The sequence below is a fragment of the Lonchura striata genome, chromosome 12, assembly GCF_046129695.1.
Source record: "Lonchura striata isolate bLonStr1 chromosome 12, bLonStr1.mat, whole genome shotgun sequence".
Taxonomy (NCBI): domain Eukaryota; kingdom Metazoa; phylum Chordata; class Aves; order Passeriformes; family Estrildidae; genus Lonchura; species Lonchura striata.
The window spans coordinates 5,257,383-5,283,091 of NC_134614.1; the positions used below are offsets into that span (position 1 = coordinate 5,257,383).

The following is a 25,709-nucleotide window of genomic DNA, read 5'->3' on the forward strand; positions in this document are numbered from 1 at the left end:
GGCTCCTGGGCACAGAGCTCGAGATGTCAGTGCAGGCCTGGGAGGACACAGCCACCACTCCCTGCCCCTCTCAGCACTTTACATTTGCTGAGCTCTTGGACCCCAATTCCAGCTGAGTGTGGATCTGAACCCCTCTGGGATCACTGAGACAGAGCCAAGCTCCTGGCACTGAGATGGGGAACAAACACCATGAGCCTCAAAACCAGAAACTCCTTCTAGAAAAGAGCATTCAAATAACATTTCCCCTCCTGTTTGTTTGCCATGAGAACAGCAAAGCTCTTTGGTGACTCCTCTATTTCAGCTGATTTGTTCCAAAAGGCCAGTGCCCACCCTGTGCCCAGATCACACCTGCAGGAAGGAGCCAAACTGAAACAGGGAGTGGTTAGACGTTAAGAGCAGATTTATTTAATCCTCTTTCACACACATAACTTTAAAAATACATGCTTAGGGTAAGATTGTCTTTACATTTGACATCAGACTTCCCTCAGAATATTGAAACCCCGTTTAAAACACCATCAAACAGCATCCTGAGCTGGGCATCCAATAACTGAGGCCAGTTGTCCCAGTTCAGCTGCAAGGCAGCAGCAGTGTCAGAGGGGAGGCAGAGCTGCACCACCCCAGAATCTGCATTATTGCCTCTCTTGGTCCTGCTGTGCCAAGCCCTCCCTGCAGAGTTGCTCTGAGCCAGCTGAGAACTCAGGGCCTTTCCTGGCCTCACACAACCCAGGGGTTCTGCCCCAGCACCTTCCCATGCCTATGGCTGCTCTAAACAGCAGTGTTTGCAAAAAGCCCAGTAATGAATGACACTGAACTCCAAACTGTGACACCTTGGCGTAGCAAATGTCTGAAATCACCTACAACTAAAGCAACAGAATAATTTTGGAGCAGTGCTTTGGTCACAGCCTGAAACATGCTGTGCTGCACGTCCCCATGTCCTGATGTCAGCCCCTCCTGACACCCCGGTGACATTTCAGTCCCATTCTTCTCCAGTATCTCACATCCACAGGTATTTTGTTATTCTCTGCTCCCACAGGGCTTTTAGGAATTGCTATCTTGAAGTTATCTCACTGAATCTCTTAATGTAATTTCCAAATACTATCCACAGGAAAAGAAATGAACAGATCCCATCATGGCTGAAAATGAAACCAGGATCTGTCCAGCCATAGGGCCAAAAAAACCCCTGGCTTAAATTTGTAGTGTTCCTAAACTTGACTGAGTCTATAGGGCAGAATTTACAGCTCAGTCATCCCAACAACTGCCCAAGGAAAAATCACAAATGGTGGCTAAATGCATGCAAGAGACATGCAACAGCAAATGTTTTAATTAGAGGAAAATTGCCTTTGTGTAACCAAATAATTGTGATGTTATCACATTCACACTACCTGCATCTCAGTGTCCCCAGCTTGGTGCCAAAAATGAGGAATCGCTGGATAAAGCAATAGGATCTATCCTCTGGGTGGGACTTGAGTGAGAGCTTTTTGTTAAAAGTAATTTAGAAAATAAAGGACCCAAGGGAAAATCAACAGCAACTTTAGGAAGGTAAGATGACTATTAAAAAAAAAATCTGAAAAAGTAGAAAGAGATGCAGAAGACATACAGAACCTTTTTAAAAGAACTTTGTCCTGAAAAACAACTTTAATTCGTAATAGTGCCAGATTCTGACATCACTGGAAGAAAGCCCAGGACCAGGAGCAGCCCTGACCCCTCTTCCCTCTGAGTTTTGCTTTAAATGCCAGCACAGAGGCACCCCAGAGCTCTGCTGCAGAGTCCTGCCAGGCTGCAGAGCTGCTGCTGCTCAGCAGAGGCCAAACCCAGGGATGAGGATGCTGTGCACAACAGGCAGCCCAGCCCCAAACTGCCCAGGAGCAGCCTGGACCCATGGCCTGGACACATTCCTGCCCTGGCCAGCATTCCTGCCAGGGCTGCTCTGCAGCTCCACAGCAGGTCCTGCTGCAGGGACAGGGACGGGGACGGGGACGGGGACAGGGACAGGGACAGGGACAGTGACAGAGACAGTGGCAGTGACAGGGACAGGGACAGGGACAGGGACAGGGATAGTGACAGGGACAGGGACAGGGACAGTGACAGAGACAGAGACAGTGACAGGGACAGGGACAGGGACAGGGACAGGGACAGTGACAGAGACAGAGACAGTGACAGGGACAGGGACAGGGACAGGGACAGGGATAGTGACAGGGACAGTGACAGAGACAGTGACAGGGACAGTGACAGAGACAGAGACAGTGACAGGGACAGGGATAGTGACAGGGACAGTGGCAGTGACAGGGACAGGGACAGAGACAGTGACAGGGGCAGGGGCAGTGACAGGGGCAGGGGCAGGGGCAGGGAAAGGGACAGAGACAGTGACAGTGACAGAGACAGTGACAGTGACAGGGACAGTGACAGGGACAGTGGCAGTGACAGGGACAGTGACAGAGACAGTGACAGGGACAGGGACAGGGACAGGGACAGTGACAGGGACAGGGACAGTGGCAGTGACAGGGACAGTGACAGGGACAGGGACAGGGACAGGGACAGAGACAGAGACAGTGACAGGGGCAGGGACAGGGACAGTGACAGAGACAGGGACAGGGACAGGGACAGGGACAGGGACAGGGGCAGTGACAGGGACAGGGACAGAGACAGGGACAGGGACAGGGACAGGGACAGTGACAGAGACAGTGACAGGGACAGGGACAGGGGCAGTGACAGGGACAGTGACAGAGACAGTGACAGGGACAGGGACAGGGACAGGGGCAGTGACAGGGACAGGGACAGGGACAGGGACAGGGACAGTGACAGAGACAGTGACAGGGACAGGGACAGGGACAGGGACAGGGGCAGTGACAGTGACAGGGACAGGGACAGGGACAGAGACAGTGACAGGGACAGTGACAGGGACAGGGACAGTGACAGTGACAGGGACAGGGACCAGGACAGGGACAGTGACAGTGACAGGGACAGGGACCAGGACAGGGACAGTGACAGGGACAGGGACAGTGGCAGTGACAGGGACAGTGACAGGGACAGGGACAGGGACAGTGACAGGGACAGTGACAGAGACAGTGACAGAGACAGTGACAGGGACAGGGACAGTGACAGGGACAGGGACAGTGACAGAGACAGTGACAGGGACAGGGACAGTGACAGGGACAGGGACAGTGACAGAGACAGTGACAGGGACAGGGACAGGGGCAGTGACAGGGACATGGACAGAGACAGTGACAGGGACAGGGACAGGGACAGGGACAGGGACAGGGACAGTGACAGGGACAGTGACAGAGACAGTGACAGGGACAGGGACAGGGACAGGGACAGTGACAGGGACAGGGACAGTGGCAGTGACAGGGACAGGGACTGAGACAGTGACAGGGACAGGGACAGTGGCAGTGACAAGGACAGTGACAGAGACAGTGACAGGGACAGTGGCAGTGACAGGGACAGGGACAGAGACAGTGACAGGGGCAGGGGCAGGGAAAGGGACAGAGACAGGGACAGGGACAGGGACAGTGACAGTGACAGTGACAGGGACAGGGACAGTGACAGGGACAGTGGCAGTGACAGGGACAGGGACAGTGGCAGTGACAGGGACAGTGACAGGGACAGGGACAGGGGCAGTGACAGGGACAGGGACAGGGACAGGGACAGGGACAGGGACAGTGACAGAGACAGTGACAGTGACAGGGACAGTGGCAGTGACAGGGACAGGGACAGCGGGGACAGTGACAGTGACAGTGACAAGGACAGTGGCAGTGACAGGGACAGGGACAGTGGCAGTGACACCTTTTGTTTGCATTGCTTCCAAAATAACTCTGGGAAACCATGCTCAGACCTTTTCCTCCCGTCATCCTCTCCCTTCTCCATACCAGGAGGGAATGAAACCCAATTTTCAACAGCAGAACCTCAACCAAGGCCTGATTACAACTTCATTCATAAATACGTATAAATAGGGATCTCCTTAAAGTCACATTGGCATTTTCAGCAGTTCAAAAGGGTAAAACCTGGAGCCTTGGGGTGGCAGGGCAGCCTGAAGGAATGAGCCCCTCATCCCTCCCCTCACAGCCCCAGCCTCAGAGCAGGGCTGGGAGCACCGAGCAAAGCCAGGAGCCCTGGTAGGAAAGCAGCACTTCCAAAGGGATGCTGGTGATGGCACGGCACTTCAACCTCGCCTGAGCCACAGGTTCCTGAGGAAGTGGCAACACCTACAGAATTACTGGATGCCAGACAAAACAAAAACCTAAAGGAAAATCATGCCTGATTTGGAGAATCCCTCCCTGCTAATTTGGGGGAAGTCTGTCAGGGAATGCAGATGAAGGTGGGGGTCACTGAGCCCTCCTGCAGGGAGCTGCAGCACTGGGGAGAGGAGCAAAGGGAAAAGAAACAGGAAAGGGAAAGAAAGGACTCCAAACCCCATCAAAAGCCAGAGCCCAAATGCTTTCAGAGCACAGACATGGAAGCTTCCCTTCTTCCCTGCTTCCTTTCCAGTGAGGAAACAATCCCAGCAGCTCTGCACCAGGCAGCTTTAGCCTGCTCTGGCTTCACCTGGGAAGCAAAACCATTCCAGGAATGAGCCTCCAGCTGCATCCCCTGAGCCCTGCAGTGCAGGATGCACCAGTGCAGCTTCTGAGAGATGAGTGAACACCACCAGAAGACCGTGAAGACCATCAGACCAGAAGAGAAATGAAGGCAAAAACCTGGAGCTCTCCAGTTTAACATCTCCCCTTCCCTAATTCCGAGTGCAGAACAGTATTTTACAAATCAAACAGTGAATCATCCTGCTGAGATCCTGCACAAGTCAAGGCTCCCAGTGCCAGGGCTGAAGTTCCACACGAGCCTGAATTTCTGCATGCTCAGACTACTGAAGCAGCAACCCACAGCCAAGGAATGTAAGAACAGAAAGGAACTGGATGGGAGAGGAGGGAAATCACAAGGAATCATTTTTGAAAACGCTGATTTGGCTGTACAGCTGCTCCTGTTCTTTCCTGTTAGCTCAGTACAATATTTTGTTAAGAAGCAATTTGACATTTTTTACATTTAAAATGAAAGGCACGTGTGCATGTGACCTTCACTGCAGAGACAAAGCCCATTGTGCTTCCTAAAAATGTCCTACACAAACATCCATGCAGGAGCAGGAGGAAACAGGCATTTAGGGAGATGGATGGAAGGACTGGTGCTCCCTGCCAGCCAGGAAACACAACCCAGGCTGTTTTTAGAACTCCTGATTGTCCTTTTTTCCCTAAGCCCAAAGAGCTCCAATGGCAAGGGAGCTCTGGCTTGATGAAGCAGAAAGAACCTGTGCTGGTTAAGTTCTGACAAATAACTGGTGGGTTCTGAAAATCTATCCTAAATAATTCCACTGCGTTTGAGAAAGTGCTAAGGTAAGTCACAACAGGCTGATAATGTAATTAGTGAGGCTGCAATTAGAGCTTGAATTTAAATCCAGCTGGAGCATCCTCATGTGGGGTGAGCTCACCTGGGCTGGGAAATGAGGGGAGAGAACTGCTGCCCTAAGCCATGGAATAGCTGAGGGTGCTTAAAGCACATCACTCCAGCCCAGAGCTGCTCATTCTTCTGGGAGGAGCTGCAGCCTGCCTAAAATAATCCTCAAGTGACTCATTCCAGGGATTCCTTTCCAGGCTGGACTGGTGGAAGGATGAGGATTGCTGGGGCTACAGAGGAGTCCGAGCCCAGCCTGGTCATTAAGCCTTCAAAGTTGCAACAAAACAACAGTTCTGACCCAGGATAACTGGGAATAAAGCTGAGAGACTCCTGATAGTTTATCAATAAAAGTAAAATGAGAGGGAAAAAAAAAAGTCAATAAACTATTAGGGTATTTTTAATTCCACACCTGCCAAGTGTTGCGCAGGTAAGAAAATGAACTTTCCAGAAATTATTATACTGGAAAGCTGAAGAGGAAACAGAAAGGGCAGGTCCAGATAATTTCAAACCTAAAGAATGGCCTGGGTGGTGTTTTGGGACTCTGGAGAAGGCCCAGGCAGCTGCAAGGGAAGGAGAGCTGGAAAAGGGGCAGGTAGGCAGGGTTTTCATGGGTTAGGAATTTACACCCTGGCACAGTCCAAAGTCCTCCTAGTGTAATATTCCTGCCTTTTCCAACAGTTAATCCAGGTGCTCTGCAAGAGCAAAGGTGCACAACAGCCTCTGGAAGGAAAGTTTCATTCTGGCAGGATAGGCAAGAGCACATGGGCTGCACTAAAAATGAAATTAAAAAAAAGAAACAAAGGAATTAATGAAGCCAAATGGTAACAGGCTGGAGACATCTTCCAGGCTCTGTTTCTTATGAAGTCACCTAAAATTTCCCATGTTGCAAATTCTTCTTTAATGCTTCTCTTTGGCATATAAACACTTACTTGTTTCTAAGGAAAGCCTTGCATTGTTATTTCAAGAAGAAATTCCAAATCTGGCAGTAAAATCCCAGCACTGAGCTGCTCCTGCCCTCTTCCCCTGTGTGCACCCTGAATGCAGAGTCCCAGAGCAGCAACCCCCTGGGGGTGTGCCAGCCTGAAATGGATTTTCTTCTGCAAGAATGTCAGCAATCCTTCCTCTTCCCACAAGAATCGAGAGCTGGGACTCACCTGGAACTCTTTAACATTTGGTTCTACTTTGAAGAGGAACTATATAAAAATAAACTGATGGATTCAGTGAGAGACATTGTCCTCCATCACCAGCAGTGACCTCACCCATCCCTGGCCTCGATGAGAATCCTGCACAGCAAAGTCTGTTCCCAAAAACCACCTCAGAATCTCACTGGTTTTATGGTATAGCTGGATAAAGGGCAAGAAACCCAAAGGGAAATTGGGAGCTGGGCGAGTTCTTCATGGCCCAGCAGAGTCCCAGAGCAGTGGAGAGCTTGAAGGGCTGAAGGAACCCTTGGCCTTGGTGATCAAAGAGTCTTGTCCAGCCAAATGCTTCTCTGATTCCACCACCAACCCCAGCCAGGCAAGTTAACAGATATTCAGGAACAGATATTCAGGAAGAACTGCTTCACCGAGAGAAACAAGTGTCAGCATGGTTCCACAGAGCAAAGCTCAGAAATAAAACCCATTTCAGGGAGTTTTCTAAATGAGAGCACAAGTGAAAAACTATAATAAAGTGCTTATAGATGGCAGAGTCACTCAATTTTGCAAATACTTCTGTTGCATCTGTTCAAGGTGAGCAGCCAGAATTTATACAAAGAAACAAGATTAGAGTCATATAACCTTAAGGGGCTGGAAAGGACCTTTAAGATGATCTAGTGCCACCCCTGCCACGGGCAGGAACGTGCAGAAAGTGGGATAAGAGTATCAAAGATGACAAAATGGGGATTTTAGTTTACCTCACTGGGCATCTCTGAGGACACAGGGAAGGGAAAACATTTTTCCTCAAACTCCATGATTTTAATGCCTGGAACAACCACTGCAGTTTCCTTTTGTTGTGCCAAAACACCTCCAGTGCTGAAGCAGAATCTGCTCAGTTCCTGGGACCATCCTGGGAATGGAACTCCTGTGGGTCCTTCTCAACCAACCTGCCTGGGCCATCAGGAACCTTCCTGCCTGGATCTCGGGGTGATTTGCACCTCATCTCCTGTGGGATTCCAGAGCATCCCTCTGGCTGCCCTGGCAGGTCTGGGACCCTGGCAGGGGTCAGGAACCCCCTGGACAGAGACCCCAGAGACACTGGCTGTGATCTCTGTCCATGGAAAAGAGTTTTCAATCTTACAGGATGAATTACAAGCTCTGAGTGTTTGATATAAGCAATAATTAAGTGTGGCACAGGTGCAAAAGTAAAATTTTAGGATTCTAGATTAGGGGTCCAAAGGGGACAAGCTGGAGGAAATTGGGTGTGCCTTGTCCTTTTTCTCCTTCTTCATGCCCTCCATGTTTCACTGTGGTGTTGACATTTTTCTGTTGGTTCAGGCTGGGGACACACTGTCCAACGCAGGTGACAGATATTGGCACGTTCTTGTAAATCCAGCCCAGGGAGTTTCTGGTATTTAATGTTTGTCACATCCCACTGAGGGCAGAGCCCCACACGCTGCCCTGCAGGACAGAGCTGGGCAGGGCAGCAGAACATGTGAGAGATAAACAGAATAAACAACCTGGAAACCAGCACAGACCAATTATGGCTTCTGCTTTGGCAGCGGGGCTGACAGACAGAGACTTTCTGCAATCTCAGGATCATCACTAGCTCAGATTCCCACAACCTCCCTCGCTCCCACAGCCCAGGGCTGAAGGTTTGAGGCAGGGCAGCCACACTGGGCAGGGCTCTGGGACGCTCTGGTGGCACCAGCACAGCTCCAGCTGGCCCTGAGGAACCCATCCCCATGGGCAGGGCTCCAGGAAAGGGAACTCCCCCAGAATCTCACCCCCATCACCCCGAGGGACGTGGTTAACAAATTCCAAACCCCAGCCAGAACACACTGCAGGGGTGATGGTGAAGCAAAACTGCAGCTGGCACAAGTGGGAAATCACAACAGAAGCTGTCATCCATGCCATCAGTTTCTTTAATGCTCAGGTACAAAAGTAGTGTCAGAGCTCTCCAGTGAGATCTTCTAGCAGAATTAAATGTCCCCAGATGAGGCATGGGGGTGACACAGCTGCAGGCTGCCATAAAATGCCAATATATTCCTATCAGATAATTGCAGAATGTGAGCAGGATCCTCTGAGGCTGCTCATTCCCTCTCCCCAGGAGGTTTGGTTCTCACCTGGAAAGCCCTGGCTGGGCTCTCCAGTGAAAGTCCAGGTTCTTCACTGTTTACTGTTTATATTTACTTTTTAAGAGGAATCATAAATAGCATTCTATGGACTGTTGACTGGCACCAATGCAGAAAATTCAGTATTTTTCTCTTCACTGCTGCCATGGTGGAGGAGCTCCTGGCACCACAAATAACATTAAAATCCCAGCTCCTCCATGAATAAAGGGAAAATTTAGCCTGTCCTATCAAACAGCAAGCACTGGAGCTGGGATCTGTGCAGAAATCCTGCAGTAAGTGCATACAAGGCACCAAATAAATGTGTTTGCCTGCTATTAGTATTTGAATGTACATTCATTCATTCACTGGAATGGATTCTCACTCGGTAAATGCCCAGAAATTTAGTAAAAGCAGTAATTTACAATAGCCTTCTCTAGAGAATCCCTCCCTGCTAATTTGGGGGAAGTCTGCCACTGGAAATGGAGATGAATGTGGGAGTCATTGAGAGCCCTTCTGCAGGGAGCCTGCAGCACTGGGGTGTGGGGAGAGAAGGAAAGAAAAAGAAAAGGAAAAGGAAAAAGAAAAGGGAAGGGCAGGGAAAGGAAAGGAAAGGAAAGGAAAGGAAAGGAAAGGAAAGGAAAGGAAAGGAAAGGAAAGGAAAGGAAAGGAAAGGAAAGGAAAGGAAAGGAAAGGAAAGGAAAGGAAAGGAAAGGAAAGGAAAGGAAAGGAAAGGAAAGGAAAGGAAAGGAAAGGAAAGGAAAGGAAAGGAAAGGAAAGGAAAGGAAAGGAAAGGAAAGGAAAGGAAAGGAAAGGAAAGGAAAGGAAAGGAAAGGAAAGGAAAGGAAAGGAAAGGAAAGGAAAGGAAAGGAAAGGAAAGGAAAGGAAAGGAAAGGAAAGGAAAGGAAAGGAAAGGAAAGGAAAGGAAAGGAAAGGAAAGGAAAGGAAAGGAAAGGAAAGGAAAGGAAAGGAAAGGAAAGGAAAGGAAAGGAAAGGAAAGACCAACACCCATCAAAAGCCAGAGCCCAAATGCTTTCAGAGCACAGACATGGAAGCTTCCCTCCTTCCCTGCTTCCTTTCCAGTGAGGAAACAATCCCAGCAGCTCTGCTGGAACAAGAACAATTCTGGTCCACAAGAAGAACGAAAACCACATTTTAGTCAGACAAGGGAAGGTATTCCAAGGCAGAGTGAAGAGTTTCTGCCCATCAGGGACATCAGGGGAGCACATGGCCAGGAAGGAGCCCAGCCTGGAGAGCTGGTGGCACAGCAGTGACAGAGGGAAGGACACCTGGCACTGATCCTGAGCCCTTCCTGCTCCCCTGCAGACACTTCCCCAGCTGAGTTTCAGCTACTCAAAACAATTATTAATGTTTACCAGGCTCAGAAAGATGTGCAGCTTTCAAGTCTTAGATAACCCCAAACTGCAGAGCCATTTACACTCCATGCTCAGCAGCTCCCAAAGATAAAAAAAGCAGATTATTCCCTTTAAACTCTCCTGGCACCAACTCGTGGCTCCAGCTGGACTATGGCATGGCTGAAAACATGCCTACACAGTCATGATGTATTTTAACTGCTTTAAAAATGCAGATTTCAGGGGTTCCATCTCAGTCTTCAGCGCCTGACCACCAAGAGTGATTTGCTCTGATTACCAGCTCTGATTTCCAAAATATATTGCAATCAAATATATTTTTATATTACACTTAAATTATCTAAACTAGACATTGCCCTAGGTAAGATATCATGTAAATATAATGATTATGATAATAAAGAAATAGAAACAATGGCTATTTTACACAATAATGGCTAGTTTAGACACTTGGTGCAAACATCAGCAGGTTTCAATAAATCTTCTTTTTGATCAGATGATGGGAGTTGCATATTCTTGACCTGACTGGATTTGTTCTGATGAGAGAAAAGCTGGGAAATTCTCTATCAAAAAAATCTTCAGAGCTCGTGTTAAGGAAGGAACTAAAATAATTGGATTGACCAACTAATTTTGATAATATACCTGGGAAATAGAGGCTGCTTGGCAGATGAAGTGATTTGCATTCTTTCTAAGTGAGTTAACTCATAAACCCCACAATATAAAGCTATGAAAGGGATTTCAAATTTCCTTCTAAAACCCATTCCAAGTTAAGACCACTAGATTCACTTTCAATTTTGCAGTAAAAGGTACTTTGAGATTTTAAAACTCCATTTTTCTCAAGCAATTTTTTTAACTCAAAGACTCTCAAACGTCTGTTTCTGCTTATGAAGCCACTTTAAAAAAATCACCAAAGCAAAAAGGAAAGGAGAATTGCTCTTTTTGAACACCTGCAAGGTTCTGCATGACCACACCCAAGAACGGCAAAGTCAGAGAACAAATTTCTCATTTCACTGAAGCATTTCCCTACAGGTTTTGACTGAATCAATGACCCACCACCTCCTACAGCAAGTTTTTATCATATACCAGAGCCTCCTCTGAGCTCCAGGAGAGCCTAATCATGAGATAATGTATTTTGGTTCTTCCTGGGCACAAATCAGTCAAATAATTTAGTTTTCATAGCATGAAAAGATGGGATCTTCACAGGGAATAACAACTCCATGGACACATCCAGAACAACTGCACCTGAAATTCAAGTTTGCAAATAATTCCTGTGCTGGAGGCAGCAGGTTCAGGTCCTTATGCACTCCTCCCCACCTTTAAACATGAAATTTAACTCCCAAGAGCAGAAAATTCTCAGTCTTCACAAATTCCAACTAAAGTGCCCCAAATCTGAGAGAGATGAAAAAAGCCATTCAGAAATGCTGCTTGGACATGGCCACTGAGAAGCAAAATAAAACCTGGCCCAAACAAACCACCCAAAATTACTTAAGCAGCATTTTTTTATATGCAAGCCATATTTAGAAGCTTAAAAAAAAGCAAGGGAAAAAAAAAACACACACACACAAAAAAAAAAAAAAAAAGAAGACAGACCAGGTTTAAACATAAGCACATTGCTGCAGTTATTTACACAATAAAAATGAAAACATGGTGAGTTCTGTCCATAAGAGACTGCTTTTTCAGTGCAGTTATTCATGGCAAAACGTGGGTTCTGTTTGTTTGTCTTTCCAGCAGTCAGGAGGGGTAAGCAATCATTAACTCCTCAAAGCAGAGATAAAAGGCAGGGCTGCACTCCAGAGCATCATCCTCCTCCTCAGCACCTGATTTCAAATTGTTTCATCATCACTCATGTCCCAGATCTGCAACAAAAAAAGGAATTTTAGCTTGTGCAGTTGAAATACGCTCTTGAAACACTCTTAAAAGTTCACATTGCTGTTTAAAAACAATAATAAAATATCATTTTATGAACTGCTGAGTAGCACCAATGGAGCATTACAGAAAATTCAGTATTTTCTCTTCTGTTAACAACCACACACCAACAACTATTTGTCATCTTGGGGATATTTTTATCTACTTTCCAGCATTTGTCACTTTGGCTATTTGGTATTTATTATCATTTACAGAAAATCATTTTGGTTATTTGCTATTTATTGTCATTTAAAGAAAAATAAATCAATTTGGTTATTTGCTCTTTATTATCATTTTCAGTAAGGCTCAGATCAAACCCCAGCCATTTTGAGTTGCTTTGCTGACTTATTGGCACACACTTCACGTGAGTAATAACTTCTAATAAACAACTTATTTTACTAAACACTGCAGAAAAATTTCTCGACATTCACAAAGAATTAATTGGTCATTTTACACTTAGATCTCATAAACAGCACCTTAAGGACAAGAAGTTATGTGGAAATTTGTACCTTTCTACTGCTTACAAAAGAATTAAACTACATCTTTTTTTTTTTCCCTGCTGTAAAACATCATTGTGATTTTCATTTCTGACTTGCCCTTGGCCAGTAAATGGTTATAGAGTGGGGAAAAAATGATTATTTTCACAGAATATCCAGGTGTCCTTGTGAACACACTGAGGTGCAGCAGTGGAAATTCACACCAGGGATTTTAGAGCTATTTGGGGGAGAACATATTCTCATTATATCCTCCAAGCTTTTTCTTCTTGAGAAACAGGGATGCTCCTAAACCACTTTTTTTTCTGATATTTTAGAGGTTTAGCTCATGGAAAAAAGCCTCTTTGCACCTGGCAGGGTTTAAGCTCAGGACTAACACGGGTGCTGAGCCTCGAGCTGGGTTCAATACCAACACCACCAAGTTCACGATACATAAAACTGCATCTGTGAGCATTCCAAACTTGCCCAAATTATCTGCAACTCTCGTGGAGTGCTGCAGATGACACATGACAAGTGGTTTGGAGGAGAAGCACAAAAATGCCATTTTCCCAGAGCACACAGCCCCCACAAATCCCTGGCCACGACCTGACCAAAGGAGCAGCAGCATTTCTGTGTCCCAGGGGAAATAAAACTCAGTTCCTCTGTTCCAAAACACAACTTGTGTCTTGGCATCAAGTGGCCAGCTGAGTTATTCTCTCATTTTACATCCTGGCCACTAAAATATATCAAACCCCCCTGGCAGCAGAGCATGAACAGTTATTTAGGCTGTAAATTCTTCAGGGCACAAAGCAGTATTTTACATGCACACGGTGCCTGGGACAATGGGGCCCTGTTCTCACTGCAGTGGGTAGACAAATAAAAAATACAAATAACCCCTTTTCTAGACAGGCAACAATGCCTATTGACCTATAGCTTTAATAAACCCTCAGAGGAAAAAAAATGGACTACTTCTGGAATTTAAAAATGTTCTGAAAAAAGCTCTTCCAATCCAACCTAGGGAAAGACATAAAATCAAACATTTCTCTGCAGTGCTACGAGCTGTGCAAAAGGAAAACTGAATGGCAAGGTTTTCTCTGTTCCTAGAAGAGGCACAAAATGGTGGTGTAAATCCTTATGGAAAATCCTGAGGAACAGTTTGTTTACAAAAGGAAAAAAAGAGTTTTCATCCTGCCCTAGATGAGCAGCTCGGAGCGTGCCAAGGCAAACACAAATGTCCAGCTCGCCAGTCAGGGTCAAGGATGTGGAAAATAAATACAAAAAACCAAAATCTTTAAATAGAGTTTAGGGTATGATTCAAGCCAGAGAAAAGCAGAAAGCCCAAGTTCAGACAGTCCCCCTAGCCCAGAGCCCAAAAACAAAGCCCACAGACTGCAGCCCTGGCAAGGAAACTCTCCCATCTAAAGCTCAGCTCTCTTCTAGGAGGCTTTGAGCAAAAAGGAGGCTTTTAACAAAAAATATTCACTAAAACACTGACAATGAGGTTCCCAGGTATTTAACCAACACCCAAACATCCTGGACTGAAGAGGATGATTTTTAAATGTTTGAAAGTATCTTCCCTCCAGGAGGACAGAGTTTGATCAGCCAGGCTCCACTTCATGCAATCTCAGAGCAGTCAGAGCCATCAAACCACAGAATGGCTCGGCTTGAAAGGGACTCAGAGCTCATTTTATTCCATGGGCAGGGACACCTTCCACTGTCCCAAACTGCTCCAGCCCAAATCCAACTCGGCCTTGGACACTTCCAAACGTCCAGCACAGCATTTCGTGTCCAGTTCACAAAGGTTTAGAAAGAACAAGGTAATGGTATCTTAACACAGTACATGCAGAGGGAAGAGGAAAACACAAAACAAAAGAGAAGGATTCAATACAGAAGTTAACAATTGCAAATTCAAGAAAATGAGCTCCATGGGATTGTGCAAAGGAAGTTGTGTGAAATACTGACAGCTGAATTATCAGAGGCTCCTGATTAGGAGCAATAGATGTTTTCAAAAAATGATGTATAAACTTTAATAGATGATGACAGTGCAAACTCTGGGGATGACTTCAAAAGAGTGAACCTTTTAAGAGAGGAAATAAAATAGAGAAAGCCAAGAAAGACAGTGTGTGAAATGACTGTCAAGAGAGTCTGATTTCCAAACCAAGCTGTGAATTTGGATTTTTTTCACGTTTTCTCTGTCCTGCATCACACCTGGGTGAGGCAAACCCAAACACAGCTACAGGCAAAGACAGAAGTCAGGGAATGAGAAGATAATGAAGCAGCTGTCAGCCCCACCCCAGCCTGCACAAACCTGGGCAGATTATCTGAGTGCACCTGCTCCTTCCAATACCTGCTTTTCCATTCAAACTGCTTTGGAGAGCTTCTTAAATTTCACATGCAAATTATGGCTATTCAAGAGAAGGGAAGGATTCCCACACTTGTTTTCTTGCAATTCCACCTATTATTTTCATCAATAATAGGAAGAACGAGGCAGGGGGGGAAAGCCACAAATTCCCACTGATTGATTTCCACACTCCAGACTGCTTTTTCAACAAATTCAATGGAATTGGGAGTCTTGCATTTCCTCCCTAGCCCAGGAACACCTGGTACCTGCAAACTGCACTTCCACAACCACAGCTCCAAAACTGGTGTCACTCAGCCAGGCTCTAAATTAACAGCTGTGATTTAAATGAAATCTTTAAATTAACAGCTGTGATTCAAACAGATAGTGACTGTTTATCTTCTAAATAAACCTGCAAGAATAGAAATGTACCCTGAGGGGATTCTGAGAAGTTTCTTGTCTCCAAACTGCCAAACAAACAACCAAGCCCCACATGTGTTGTTTTCTACACACAAGTGAGGTTAATTTACAGACACATGGACCAAAACATGCTGCTCAGGAGGACCTGGAGGAGATTTTTTTATGCAGACCACAGGGTTTGCTGGGTTATGAATGCTTTACATATGGTGAGGAGTAAAGAGGAAAATTCTAAAGGCGGAAAATGAAATGTGTCATCAATCAAACAGCACAGCTGAGGATCACATGAGAACAGGGCTTCACAGAGCAATCATCAAATCTCAGGCTATGAGTTAGAAACAATTGGATTTTTAATGAAAAGAGAACACGTTCAAGCAACCTTTTGCTATTTCACAGCAATAAAATGTGAGTTTTTGGACAGATACAAGGTAAATCATGTTCTAGCTCTGTGCTTTACCACAGAGAGGATACACCAGGATTCTGGGCAGCCCAAATCACTTTGCAGCATGGATATCTGGCTCAGCATCCCCAGGTGTGTGTGGCTGTGTGGCTGAATGTGCTGAGGTGACCTGGCCAGAGCAGGCTGCATCACCCCTGTGGGACCTGCTCCATCCCTGGCTGCATCTCAGGAACAGCACCAAGACCCAAACTGCACCTTGAAATCCAGGAGATCCCTGCAAAGTCCAGAAAATCCCTGCAAGCTCCACCAAGACCCAAACTGCACCTTGAAATCCAGGAGATCCCTGCAAGGTCCAGAAAATCCCTGCAAGCTCCACCAAGACCCAAACTGCACCTTGAAATCCAGGAGATCCCTGCAAGGTCCAGCCTGCAGCCTGTGCAGGCAGACTGAGGGGGCAATTCCAGAGTTCAGCACCCTCCTTTTATCTCTCTCCCCTGCACAGTGAGCACCTCCCTCATCTCCCTCAAGCCCAGCACACTCTGAGTTTTCCATACTCAACAATTCCCTCCCCATCCCCCTTTCCCACAGGAAAAAAAACACCCAGGTGAACACTCAAGAGAGAGGAGATTTTGCTTTGCTCAGGGCACTCCTTGCTGTCCAAATTCCAAGATCCAAGAATATAAATAAATAATAAACATAAATTAAAAAAAATAATATTAGATATAATAATAGATAATAGGAAGAATGAGGAGGGAAAGCCACAAATTCCCACTGATTGATTTCCACAGCTCCGACTGCTCTTTCAATGAATCCAATGGAATTGGGAGTCTTGCATTCCTTCCCTAGCCCAGGAACACCTGGTACCTGCAAACTGCACTTCCACAACCACAGCTCCAAAACTGGTGTCACCCAGCCAGGCTTTATTATTTTCCCATTTTATGACTTCTCCTCTGGGTGCCTGCAGCTGGAGAATGAACTCCACCAAGGATCCACCTGTGCTCCCAGTGCAAGACCTCATCCTACAGTCATTCCCCAAAGTTTTTTAAAAAAAATATCTTCTAACTTCCTCTAATACAACTACACTCAGAGGCAGGCCATAATCTGAATAACTATCAGATATTTCATCCTTCAGCTGACACATCAATTCCAAACTTAAACATACAGAAAGTAACCTAAACAAAAAACAAAAAAAAAAAAAAAAAAAAAAAAAAAAACAAAATAAAAAAAAATCAAATCCAAGGCTTATAAAAACTGCGTTTATTTCTTCAAGCTGCTTTATTAAAGCAGCGGGTGCAGGAAAGGGTGGATAATTTCTCCAGATCCTTGCACAGAGTGGCCCTATCTCAGCTAGCTGACCTGGCTGACAAATCCCTGGTATCCCTTGTACCTCCACAAATTCTCATTTTCTGTGTCTGCCACCACAGCCTTCCCTTCACTATCCTGCAATAAAATCAAGTCCATCAGCCTTGTGTCTTTTTTTTTTTTTTTTTTTTTTTTCTTTTCCAGTGCTGGTGGCCCTGATTGCTGCTTGTTTTGCCCTTCCAGCCTTTCCAAAATTCTGTATTTTCAGCCCACAGCCACAGCTTGTAAGGTCAGGGTGATGGGTAATACAAGTTCCTCTTGTATTAATTTTTTAAAAATACATGTAGAGTCCTTAAAACAACAGAATAGTTTGGGTTGGAAAGGGGCCTTAAAGCCTAAAAATCTTGTAATTCTACTGGTATCTTCAGATAGAAGAACTGATAGTTCAGATAGAACTAGTGTCTGAAGGGCTTTAAAAGCTATTTTTAAAAACAAAACAGAAAAAGTCAAGTAAACAGTACGGAAAATATTTATTTACAAATAAACTTTTAGCTAGAAAGTCTTTTTAATATCTCCAGTTCCAAGCAGATATACAAGCAGTAGCACCAAGCACTAATTAGTCCCTCCTGGGTTTTGAGCAGTTTTCCCAGGTATTCATAGAAAATTACATGAAAACATTCACAAAAAGGATTTTTTTCTGGTCCCGACTAACAATTAACAAAACAATACAAAAAAAAAAAAAAAAAAAAGAAAGAAACAAAAAATGCACAGGAGGTTTTTTCTGGTATAAAAATGCCCCAGACAGATTTCCTTCCATTGTTCCTTGTTTTATGAGGGAAGAAAAGTCCCAAAGCACAGCAGCAGCAAACACAAAGCCAATTTCTCTCCTGTCTTTGAGCTGAAAAGAGCATTTTTCAGCACTGGAGCTGTTGCAAAGTCTCTAAGAGGAGACTTTCTACTACCAAGCCTTTTCTTCAGGCTCTTAAAAACTGCAAACAAGTGGGAAAATAAATAAACACACCCCCAAGAACGTTTGATGATGCCATTATTCTGTTTTGTGTGGGATTTTCAACTTCATTTTACTACCACCAACAGGCAGATGTCCAAGGAGAACGTGTGTTTGAAGGAAGCCACAATTGATGGAAATTTTGTCATAGGTATGATTAAATCTGATAGAAAGCCTTTGACTGAAATGAAAATCAAACACTGTAGTATTTAATAGAGTATATTTGAAATCTTCTATCACCTTCCCTCTTTGATGTGCCCAAGTTTTACATTAAAAATAAAACTGTAAGTTTATATTCATCATATGTATAAATCCTGAAAAAAAAAAAATGATAGCACAGATATAAAGGCAAATTTACTTTCAAGGCTTGTACAGAAAATGTGGATTGGATACATAAATGGATCTCAGAATAATGAAATAATTTCTACACCTGAGTATGTGCCACTCCAACTGCCCAGGCTTTATTTGTTTTGCTGCAAATCCAGAATTTCCCTTGTCCCACTGCATCTCTTTAACTCCCAGGTGATGCAGAACTGCTGTCAGAAGCCTCTAAATGAGCTTTCACATCATAAGAATCAAACATTTGGTAATTACTGATGAAAAATGAGCAGCAGATTAACTCCACAACTGAACTGCAGGAATAAACCATTCAGAAATTATGAAGAGATTATAAAGGATGGCACTTAAGGGACCCTCAGTGCTCTAAGGGGCACAGAATCCCTGAGCTCCAGGACACCTCTGGAAATAATTCCTGTCACCTTCACCCCAAGCAGGGCTCACAGCCTCAGGGTGTTCAGCTCCTGTCACAGAACCACCCCAGATTCCAGAATGGTTTGTCCAGTTTTGAGCTTCAAACGATTCTGAGATTTCACAGCCTCTCCAAGAACCCTGCTTCAGTGTTTTTACATCCAAAAATGAGATTAAATCATCTCCTGAAACAAGGATCACCTTGGTTATGTGAGACCACAGCTACCACAACTCCATAAATCTGTCTTCTATTATCATCATCATCCTCACCATCATCGTCATCCTCACATTGCTTCTTCACAGCCCCTGACAGAGCAACACCCTCCTGGCAAGACCAGCACAAACTCATCCAGTCTTCCCAGCAGCTCAAAATGCTGAATTCCAGAGTTGTGCTCACCTATCACCAGATAATTCTCATTTATTCTCAGGAAAGCCCAGCTGGCCAGGCAGGGCACGTTCTCTGCACCCTTCATGGAGTCAGAGATTTTGGGTGGGAGAAGGAACTTGGACTGACATCTGCTAATCAGATCATGAAGGGAACTGTCCCTGCGAACACAGAATCCCAGAATGATGAGGTTGGAAGAGACCTCAAAGATCATCAAGTTCAACCTATGCCCTAACACCACAACTAGACTATAGCACCAAGTGCCAAATCCAGTCTGTTTTAAACATATCCAGAGATGGTGATTCCACCACCTCCCTAGGAAGACAATTCCAGTACTTTATTATTCTTTCAGTGAAAAATTTCTTCCTATTTTTTTTTCCTAATATCCAACCTAAACCTTCCCCGACGTAGCTGGCGACACTTTTTTCCAAGAAAACCCCAAATTCTACAAGGGGGAAAAAAAAATCACAGAAATCCCCTGAGGTTTTAGTGACTGATTGAAGAGCACAGATCAATTTCAGATGAGACAGAGATTCCCATACCAATAAAAAGTATTACTGGAAAGTCACCTAACCCAGATATGAGTCAATTTTCAGCATTTTCCCGTTTGACTGACCACACTCCATCCTCACCGAGTGTAGCTGGCAAACACAAGCAAAATGTACATTATTCTAAAGAATTCCAAACCCAGCAACAGGGATACTTTTCAGCTCAATTCCCATTATCAGAAAATAACATTTGGCAGAAAAAATGAACACATGTCCCACGTGCAGTTGTATCATCTTACATGTGAATTTTGTGCACAGCTTTAGTATAAGCAGATTTCCTCATGCACTGCCTGTAACACATAAGAAACAGAAAACTTGAAATGCAATCAAAATATGAATTCATGAAAACTTTGATTTACCCAGTGACCTCACTAATCTCATCATTGCTTCCATGGAGATACATGTGGTGTATACACAACATTTCTATCTTGTGGAGGAGGCAGCAAGAAGGTGGGGAAAACCTCCTCCTCTCCTCTTTTACAGGAGGAACGCTCTTCATGTAGTTAGAAATTAAAATAATTTCTGAAAATATGAATTGAGGGAATAAAAGAACATGGTTTACAGTGTTAAAAGCTCAGAGGATAGTGGATTTTCAGATTTATTTCATATTATATACTGCAGAAACTTAGGGAAGATAAATCCATTTGTTTTAAAATTTTACATGCTAGCAACCCTCTTGATTAATCCAGTCACTTTTCCCATCAGGTTTATCAAAAGAAACATTAGCCAGAAAATTGCAAGTGCTGGTATAAAAGCACAGAGAGGAAAACGAATCAGCAATTAAAGGTAAGGTAATGATGTTCTAGAAATAGAACAGGCAGATCAGGTTTCTGGTTTGGTTTTGTTTCAAAGGGACAGAAAAACCTGAAAAAGCAGAAGGTGCCTCAGCAATGAGAGACCTCTGCAAGCACCTTGCCCTGCTCTGGAAACATTTGCTAGGCCCATGCAAAAAATTAACAATAAATTAACAATTAACAATAAGTTAACAGTAAAATAACAATAAATTAATGGTAAACAACAGAGGCAGCCTCAAATTCACTCAACTTATGTGCTGATTTAAAACCATATCCAACCCAGATTCTGCTAAAAATTTGGGTCCAAGTGTCAGATTTACTCCTGTAACCCTTCAATCAATACGGAAACAGAACAAACAAGAATTTTGATGAGACCATGCAGAGATTTTGGACCTGGAGGCTCTTGCAGGGATCTAGATTCTGCAAGCCCTTTCAAAATTTTGATTTTCTGACCACAGAATTCCAACACCCGCTGGACTAACAGATTGTCTGCAAGCAGTTGTGCCTTAGTTATCTTGTTTCATTCCCAATTTTTCTCTGCTGTAACAAAGTGGGTGCCCACTTGCTCTGCTGTTGGCTTTTCATTCCCAGGACCAAAGCAATGTTCTCCCAAGCTCCTGATGAAGGGTGAACCATATCCCAAAGCTGCTGGAAGAGTCCATGACCACCCCACCCAACTGAGTCTCGGAGGGGACTGGATGCTTCAGCACCCCCAAACCAAACCCTCCCTGCTGCACTTGCTCAGCTGGGCTCAGAGGAACAAACACAGCCCCTGCAACCTGATCCAGCCCCCAAACAACCCTGTTAGCCCAGGTTTGCTCTGCCCAGCCAGGCTTAGCAAAGCCCAGCTGCAGCCCCCCGTGGCTCCCAGCCCCAGGAGCGCCCGCGGAGCTCCGGGGATGTCCCAGATGTGCTCCCAGCTGCTTACAAGGCAAACAGCTTGTTTTGGCTCAGAATTCCTTTACCCCCATCTGGGGTGGCTTTGATCTTCTGGCCTCTTCTGTGATTGCAGTTCCAGGAGTTGATGGGATCACAGAGAACGTGTGAGTCCAGCTGAGAGCGACAGAGTGAGAAGCCACTTTCAAATCTGATTGCAGGCAGCAAATAGAGTGAGAGTGGATCCAAAATAAGAATACAGAACTGGGATGTTCAATGGGCTGGCCATAAAATCCATCCTAAAACAAACAACAGATCTCCTGTACCATGAGAACAAACTTCACTTCTTCATGGCACTAACCCTACATTATCCCAAATACCTCATTTTTGTCATTTCACCTCTTCTTCCCCTGCAAAGAAAGATCTGGAATATGCTTATGAGGTTGTTTTGAATAATTTTGAACTATTAAGAGTTTGAATTCAAACAGAAAATGGTCAAACACTGCAGAACTCTCAGGGCTATCCCTCTCATGCTGGGATTCCCTCCTTCTCATGCCAGGTGATTCCAGGATCCATCAGCATTGAGCAGGGACATACCCCAGAGCACCCAGCCCAGAACTGCCATTCCAACAGCATTTGGTGCCAGGAGGGACAGGCTCCAGCAGCTCTTAGAGAACAGAATATGCCATGAGTGACACCTTCAAGGTGCCAAAAAAACCCCCCCAAAAAACCAAAAAAAACCCACCCCCCCATATATATATATATATGTATATATAAATAAATAAATAAATAAATAAATATATATATATATATATATATATATATAAATATATATATATATATGTTTTCCCCCCTGAAAACAGATTTATACTCTTTTATAAAGATCTAAAATCATATTACACTTCTGGAACCACAGAATCCCAGAATAGTTTGGGTTGAGAGGGACCTTAAAGCCCATCCAGTGCCATGGGCAGGGACACCTTCCACTGTTTCAGGCTGCTCCAAGCCCCAGTATCCAACCTGGCTTAGGACACTTTCAGGGATGCTGGAAGCTGCATCCCAACTTCAGCTCCAGAACCACCTCATCCTCATCCTGATCCCACATCAAATCTGCACATCCCTTTTTCTGGCTCAATGGAACGTTCTTGCAAAATGCCAGTGCTGCATTCAAGTGTTGTGTAATGCAGAGACTTCAAGAAAACCCAAACCTGAGCCAAACAACCCCATAAAGGATATGCAACACAAAGTACAGTTTTCCCAAGAGCAGGATTCCGCCCAAACATCCTCATTGGGAGCTCAGAAAAGTGAATTTTGTATTTTCAGACCCCTCTTCTGCATTAACCTTTCAAATGCTACTACTTTAGCACAAAATTTAAGAGCTGTTATGTACCTCTGATATTTCTCTTTTGGTGTGATTTATCACAACAAAAATCATTATATAAATCACATCTAAATAATTATTCTACTGAAGTTCTCTATCTTCAGAACTGTATAAAATTTTTAAATTGCAGCTAAAACCTGAGGTTTTGATTTCCTCCACATCAGGGCTGGCTGCTTTTCCCCATTTCATTTTTCATTATGAGTAGCAGAAGATACTTTCTAATGAGCTAAATCTGAATTAGAGACATTCTTCTCTGCCCCTCTGCACAACATGTAATACAGTTTAGCTGCATTGTGAAAATTAAGCAGTTTGCCTTTCTCTTTAAGTCATGAGCTGTTTCTTCCACAGACAGAAGTCTGTAGTGACCAACACCTAGCACAGGCAACCCTGATAAATTATTCCAGACACACACAGTTGTAATGGAGAGAATAAACTGTTTACAGGGGTGATTTTTACAAATCACAGCTCTATCAGTGCACTCTTTACGACAAAGCAAGCTTTAAGAGTCTTCCTGCTCACATATAATTCACCTAAAGGAATAACCTCCTTCTGGAAAGCAGTTTCTTCCTTCTCTAAGACAAACCATCAATGTAATAACTGAGGTTATTAAACAAGTTAAGCTGTACTGACATTATGATGTTACTGAAATGAATCAGTCATATTTGTCATGAACAATTTCATCCTCCAGTGGGTTTAGCACTTAACTGAATCTTTTTTAATTTAAAGCTCAAAATACATAAGACTTTGTTTAGTCTTTAAGTAGTAATTTTATCTTATTAAAAGTTTAATACATTGTCTACAACAAACTTAATATGTAAGAAAGTATAGTAAAAATAGGCTTAAAATTTACAGTTTTAAAGTATTTTAAAGTTGTTTTATCTAATTAACTCTTATTTATTCTTCGTGGCAAAGGGGATTACTATAGGAAAGAGGGGTGGCATTTGCTTTTCATGTGCTGCTCAGCATGCACTGCAGTGAAGCTCCAGCTGAAAAACCTAAACAGCAAGTTTAACTATTTAACCAAATGCTGTCTAATTATTTCAGTAGGTAAATAATCTATAATTAGTAGAAAACCATACTTTATAATTCTTGTTTTGAAAGTCAAGGAGCTGTTTTTTAGTTCAAAAGGTTCCTGAAGGACTAAATGAAGCTGTCCTAGTGTGATGTACTCATTTCCCACTGACCTGATACTTAAGCATTGCTCAGAGTGAGGTTGGTTTTGTAAGGAAGGAACTGCTCAGGGAAACTTCTGCATCCTTTTGTGCAGCCCCACTGAAATCCCAACAACGAAAGTCCCATAACATTAACCAGCACCACTAAAAACCACCCCGGCTGTAACAATCCCAGCTCAGGTTTGCATCTGCACGCTTCATTTTCTGGGATGAAGAGCAGGCAGGACTTGAGACTGCCTTCAGCAAACCTCTCCAATTGCCAGGGACAAAGAGGGATGTGAGGGCACCAAGCCCTTATCAAAATCCCTTATCAAAATCCCAGCCTTTGAGCCTTCCTCAGAGCTGAAGGATTCCCAAAGAACACCCTCAGTGCCAGGGCAGCCAGGTGATCACCCCATCCAGCATGAAAAACCTCATTTATTTCTGTCTGAGCTTTAATTAGTGATTTCCCCGCTCCTTCTCTTATTAATTGTGCACAAGCTGCCCCTGCCTCAGCCTGCACCCTGGGGATGTGCTGCAGAGCTCCAGACTCACGCTCAGGAGTTTCCAGTAAATAAAGCCCTGAGCAGAGCTTCTCAGGGTCTGTCTGTGAGTCACGATGACAGCAAGCTCTTGTGGCCAGGAATAAACAGCCCTGGATTTTCTGCCTTTGTTCTCACATACAGCAAGGCCTGCTTTTGGGCTGTACAGAGCACTGCTTCCAGGGAATCCAAAATTCCAGAGGCTGGCAGTGAAGACCGAGGTGCTGCTTGAAAAATTAAAGTTCTTGAGCAAACCCCAAAACGAAGAGACCAGCAACAGCTAAAACATCTGTGCACAAACAGAAAAGCTCCTCTCGCAGCTGGGAGCAAGCTGGAACCTGCATGGGGCCCTGCAAACTCCTTAATTGCTGGGAGCAGACAAAGTCTGTTTAATCCTGTCTGCTCAGGGGGAAGGATATTACAACACATCTGCACTGCCTCTTTCCACACGGGTCAAAGTTGTTTTTCCAGCCCCTTTTTTCCATCTATAACCCCCCCTCAGCCAGGCTGGCCACAGAGCTGGTGCCACAGGAGGCAGCTGTGACCAGCAGCTCCCAGCTGAGCAGGGCAAGGAACAATCCCCAGCACTGCCAGCCATGGCTGGAGGGATTTGGAATTTAGGAATGGCTTGGAGACATCTCCAAACTGAGCTGCAGTGCCCACTGAGGACACCAATGGGAAACACAGATCAGATGGGACAGGAATTCAACCTGCTGTCTTCATGTGTAAAAGGATGGAGCAGGGAGCAGGAGTCTTTCTAAAATATTCTAGCAAGGTTTTTAACCCGTGTTCCAACCCAGCCAAAAGCTCTTCCTGCTCCACAAAGCTGGGTTTGTGTCCCTCAACCAGCAAAATATTTAATATTAGCCCATTACACACATTATTTGTGTGCTAATTAGCACATTACATACATTATTTGTGTGCTAATATACTAGCACACAAATCTAACTAGTTTGGATCTCTCTGTCTCACTGGGAGCATGGTATGACCAAATGTGTACTGATTCTGTTGGAGTTTTTATATTTATATGGAAATATCAACTCTTCCCTTCAGCTTAATTTTGAATTCTGGAGAATTTTAAGCCTTGCATGCGATACAGACACAATTTATTTTATAAAATTCTTAATTAATGAATAAAACTACGTTTAATAAATAGTTTACACTTACTTTAAACTTCATCCCTTTTGAACAAAAAACTGTGTCTAGCCTTCATGTCTCGTTAAAGAACTGAGGAGGATTTATTTTTCACGAGCAAAAAACCCTAAAAGATCAGGTTCAATAAAAGAAATTATCTCCATCAATGTCTCCGAGTTCTAATCTGGGGAAGTGATAACATCAGTGCCATTAGTTTAGAGACAATTGCTGTTTGCTTTATTTAGAGCAGCCAATCA

The 25,709-nt window shown here is 44.3% G+C and overlaps 2 protein-coding genes across 3 annotated transcripts in view; both read right to left on the bottom strand.

Moving 5' to 3' along the window:
• Nucleotides 1-292: 292 nt before the first annotated feature.
• LOC144247012 (uncharacterized) lies at nt 293-9,360 on the bottom strand. The gene is made up of 3 exons (XM_077786211.1): nt 3,761-9,360; nt 2,009-3,679; nt 293-348 (listed from the first exon to the last, which is right to left on the bottom strand). Exons 1-3 carry the CDS (start codon nt 3,846-3,848, stop codon nt 293-295), a joined length of 1,815 nt encoding a protein of 604 aa, XP_077642337.1. The 5' UTR covers nt 3,849-9,360.
• A 996-nt stretch (nt 9,361-10,356) lies between these two features.
• The window catches only part of ATG7 (autophagy related 7), a 78,828-nt gene continuing 63,475 nt past the window's right edge, over nt 10,357-25,709 (bottom strand). For both annotated transcript variants that reach the window (XM_077786052.1, XM_021530467.3), the window contains exon 18: nt 10,357-11,909. In XM_077786052.1, coding sequence (XP_077642178.1) covers nt 11,877-11,909 — 33 coding nt within the window. In that variant the 3' untranslated portion in view covers nt 10,357-11,876. The remainder of the gene's footprint in view (nt 11,910-25,709) is intronic.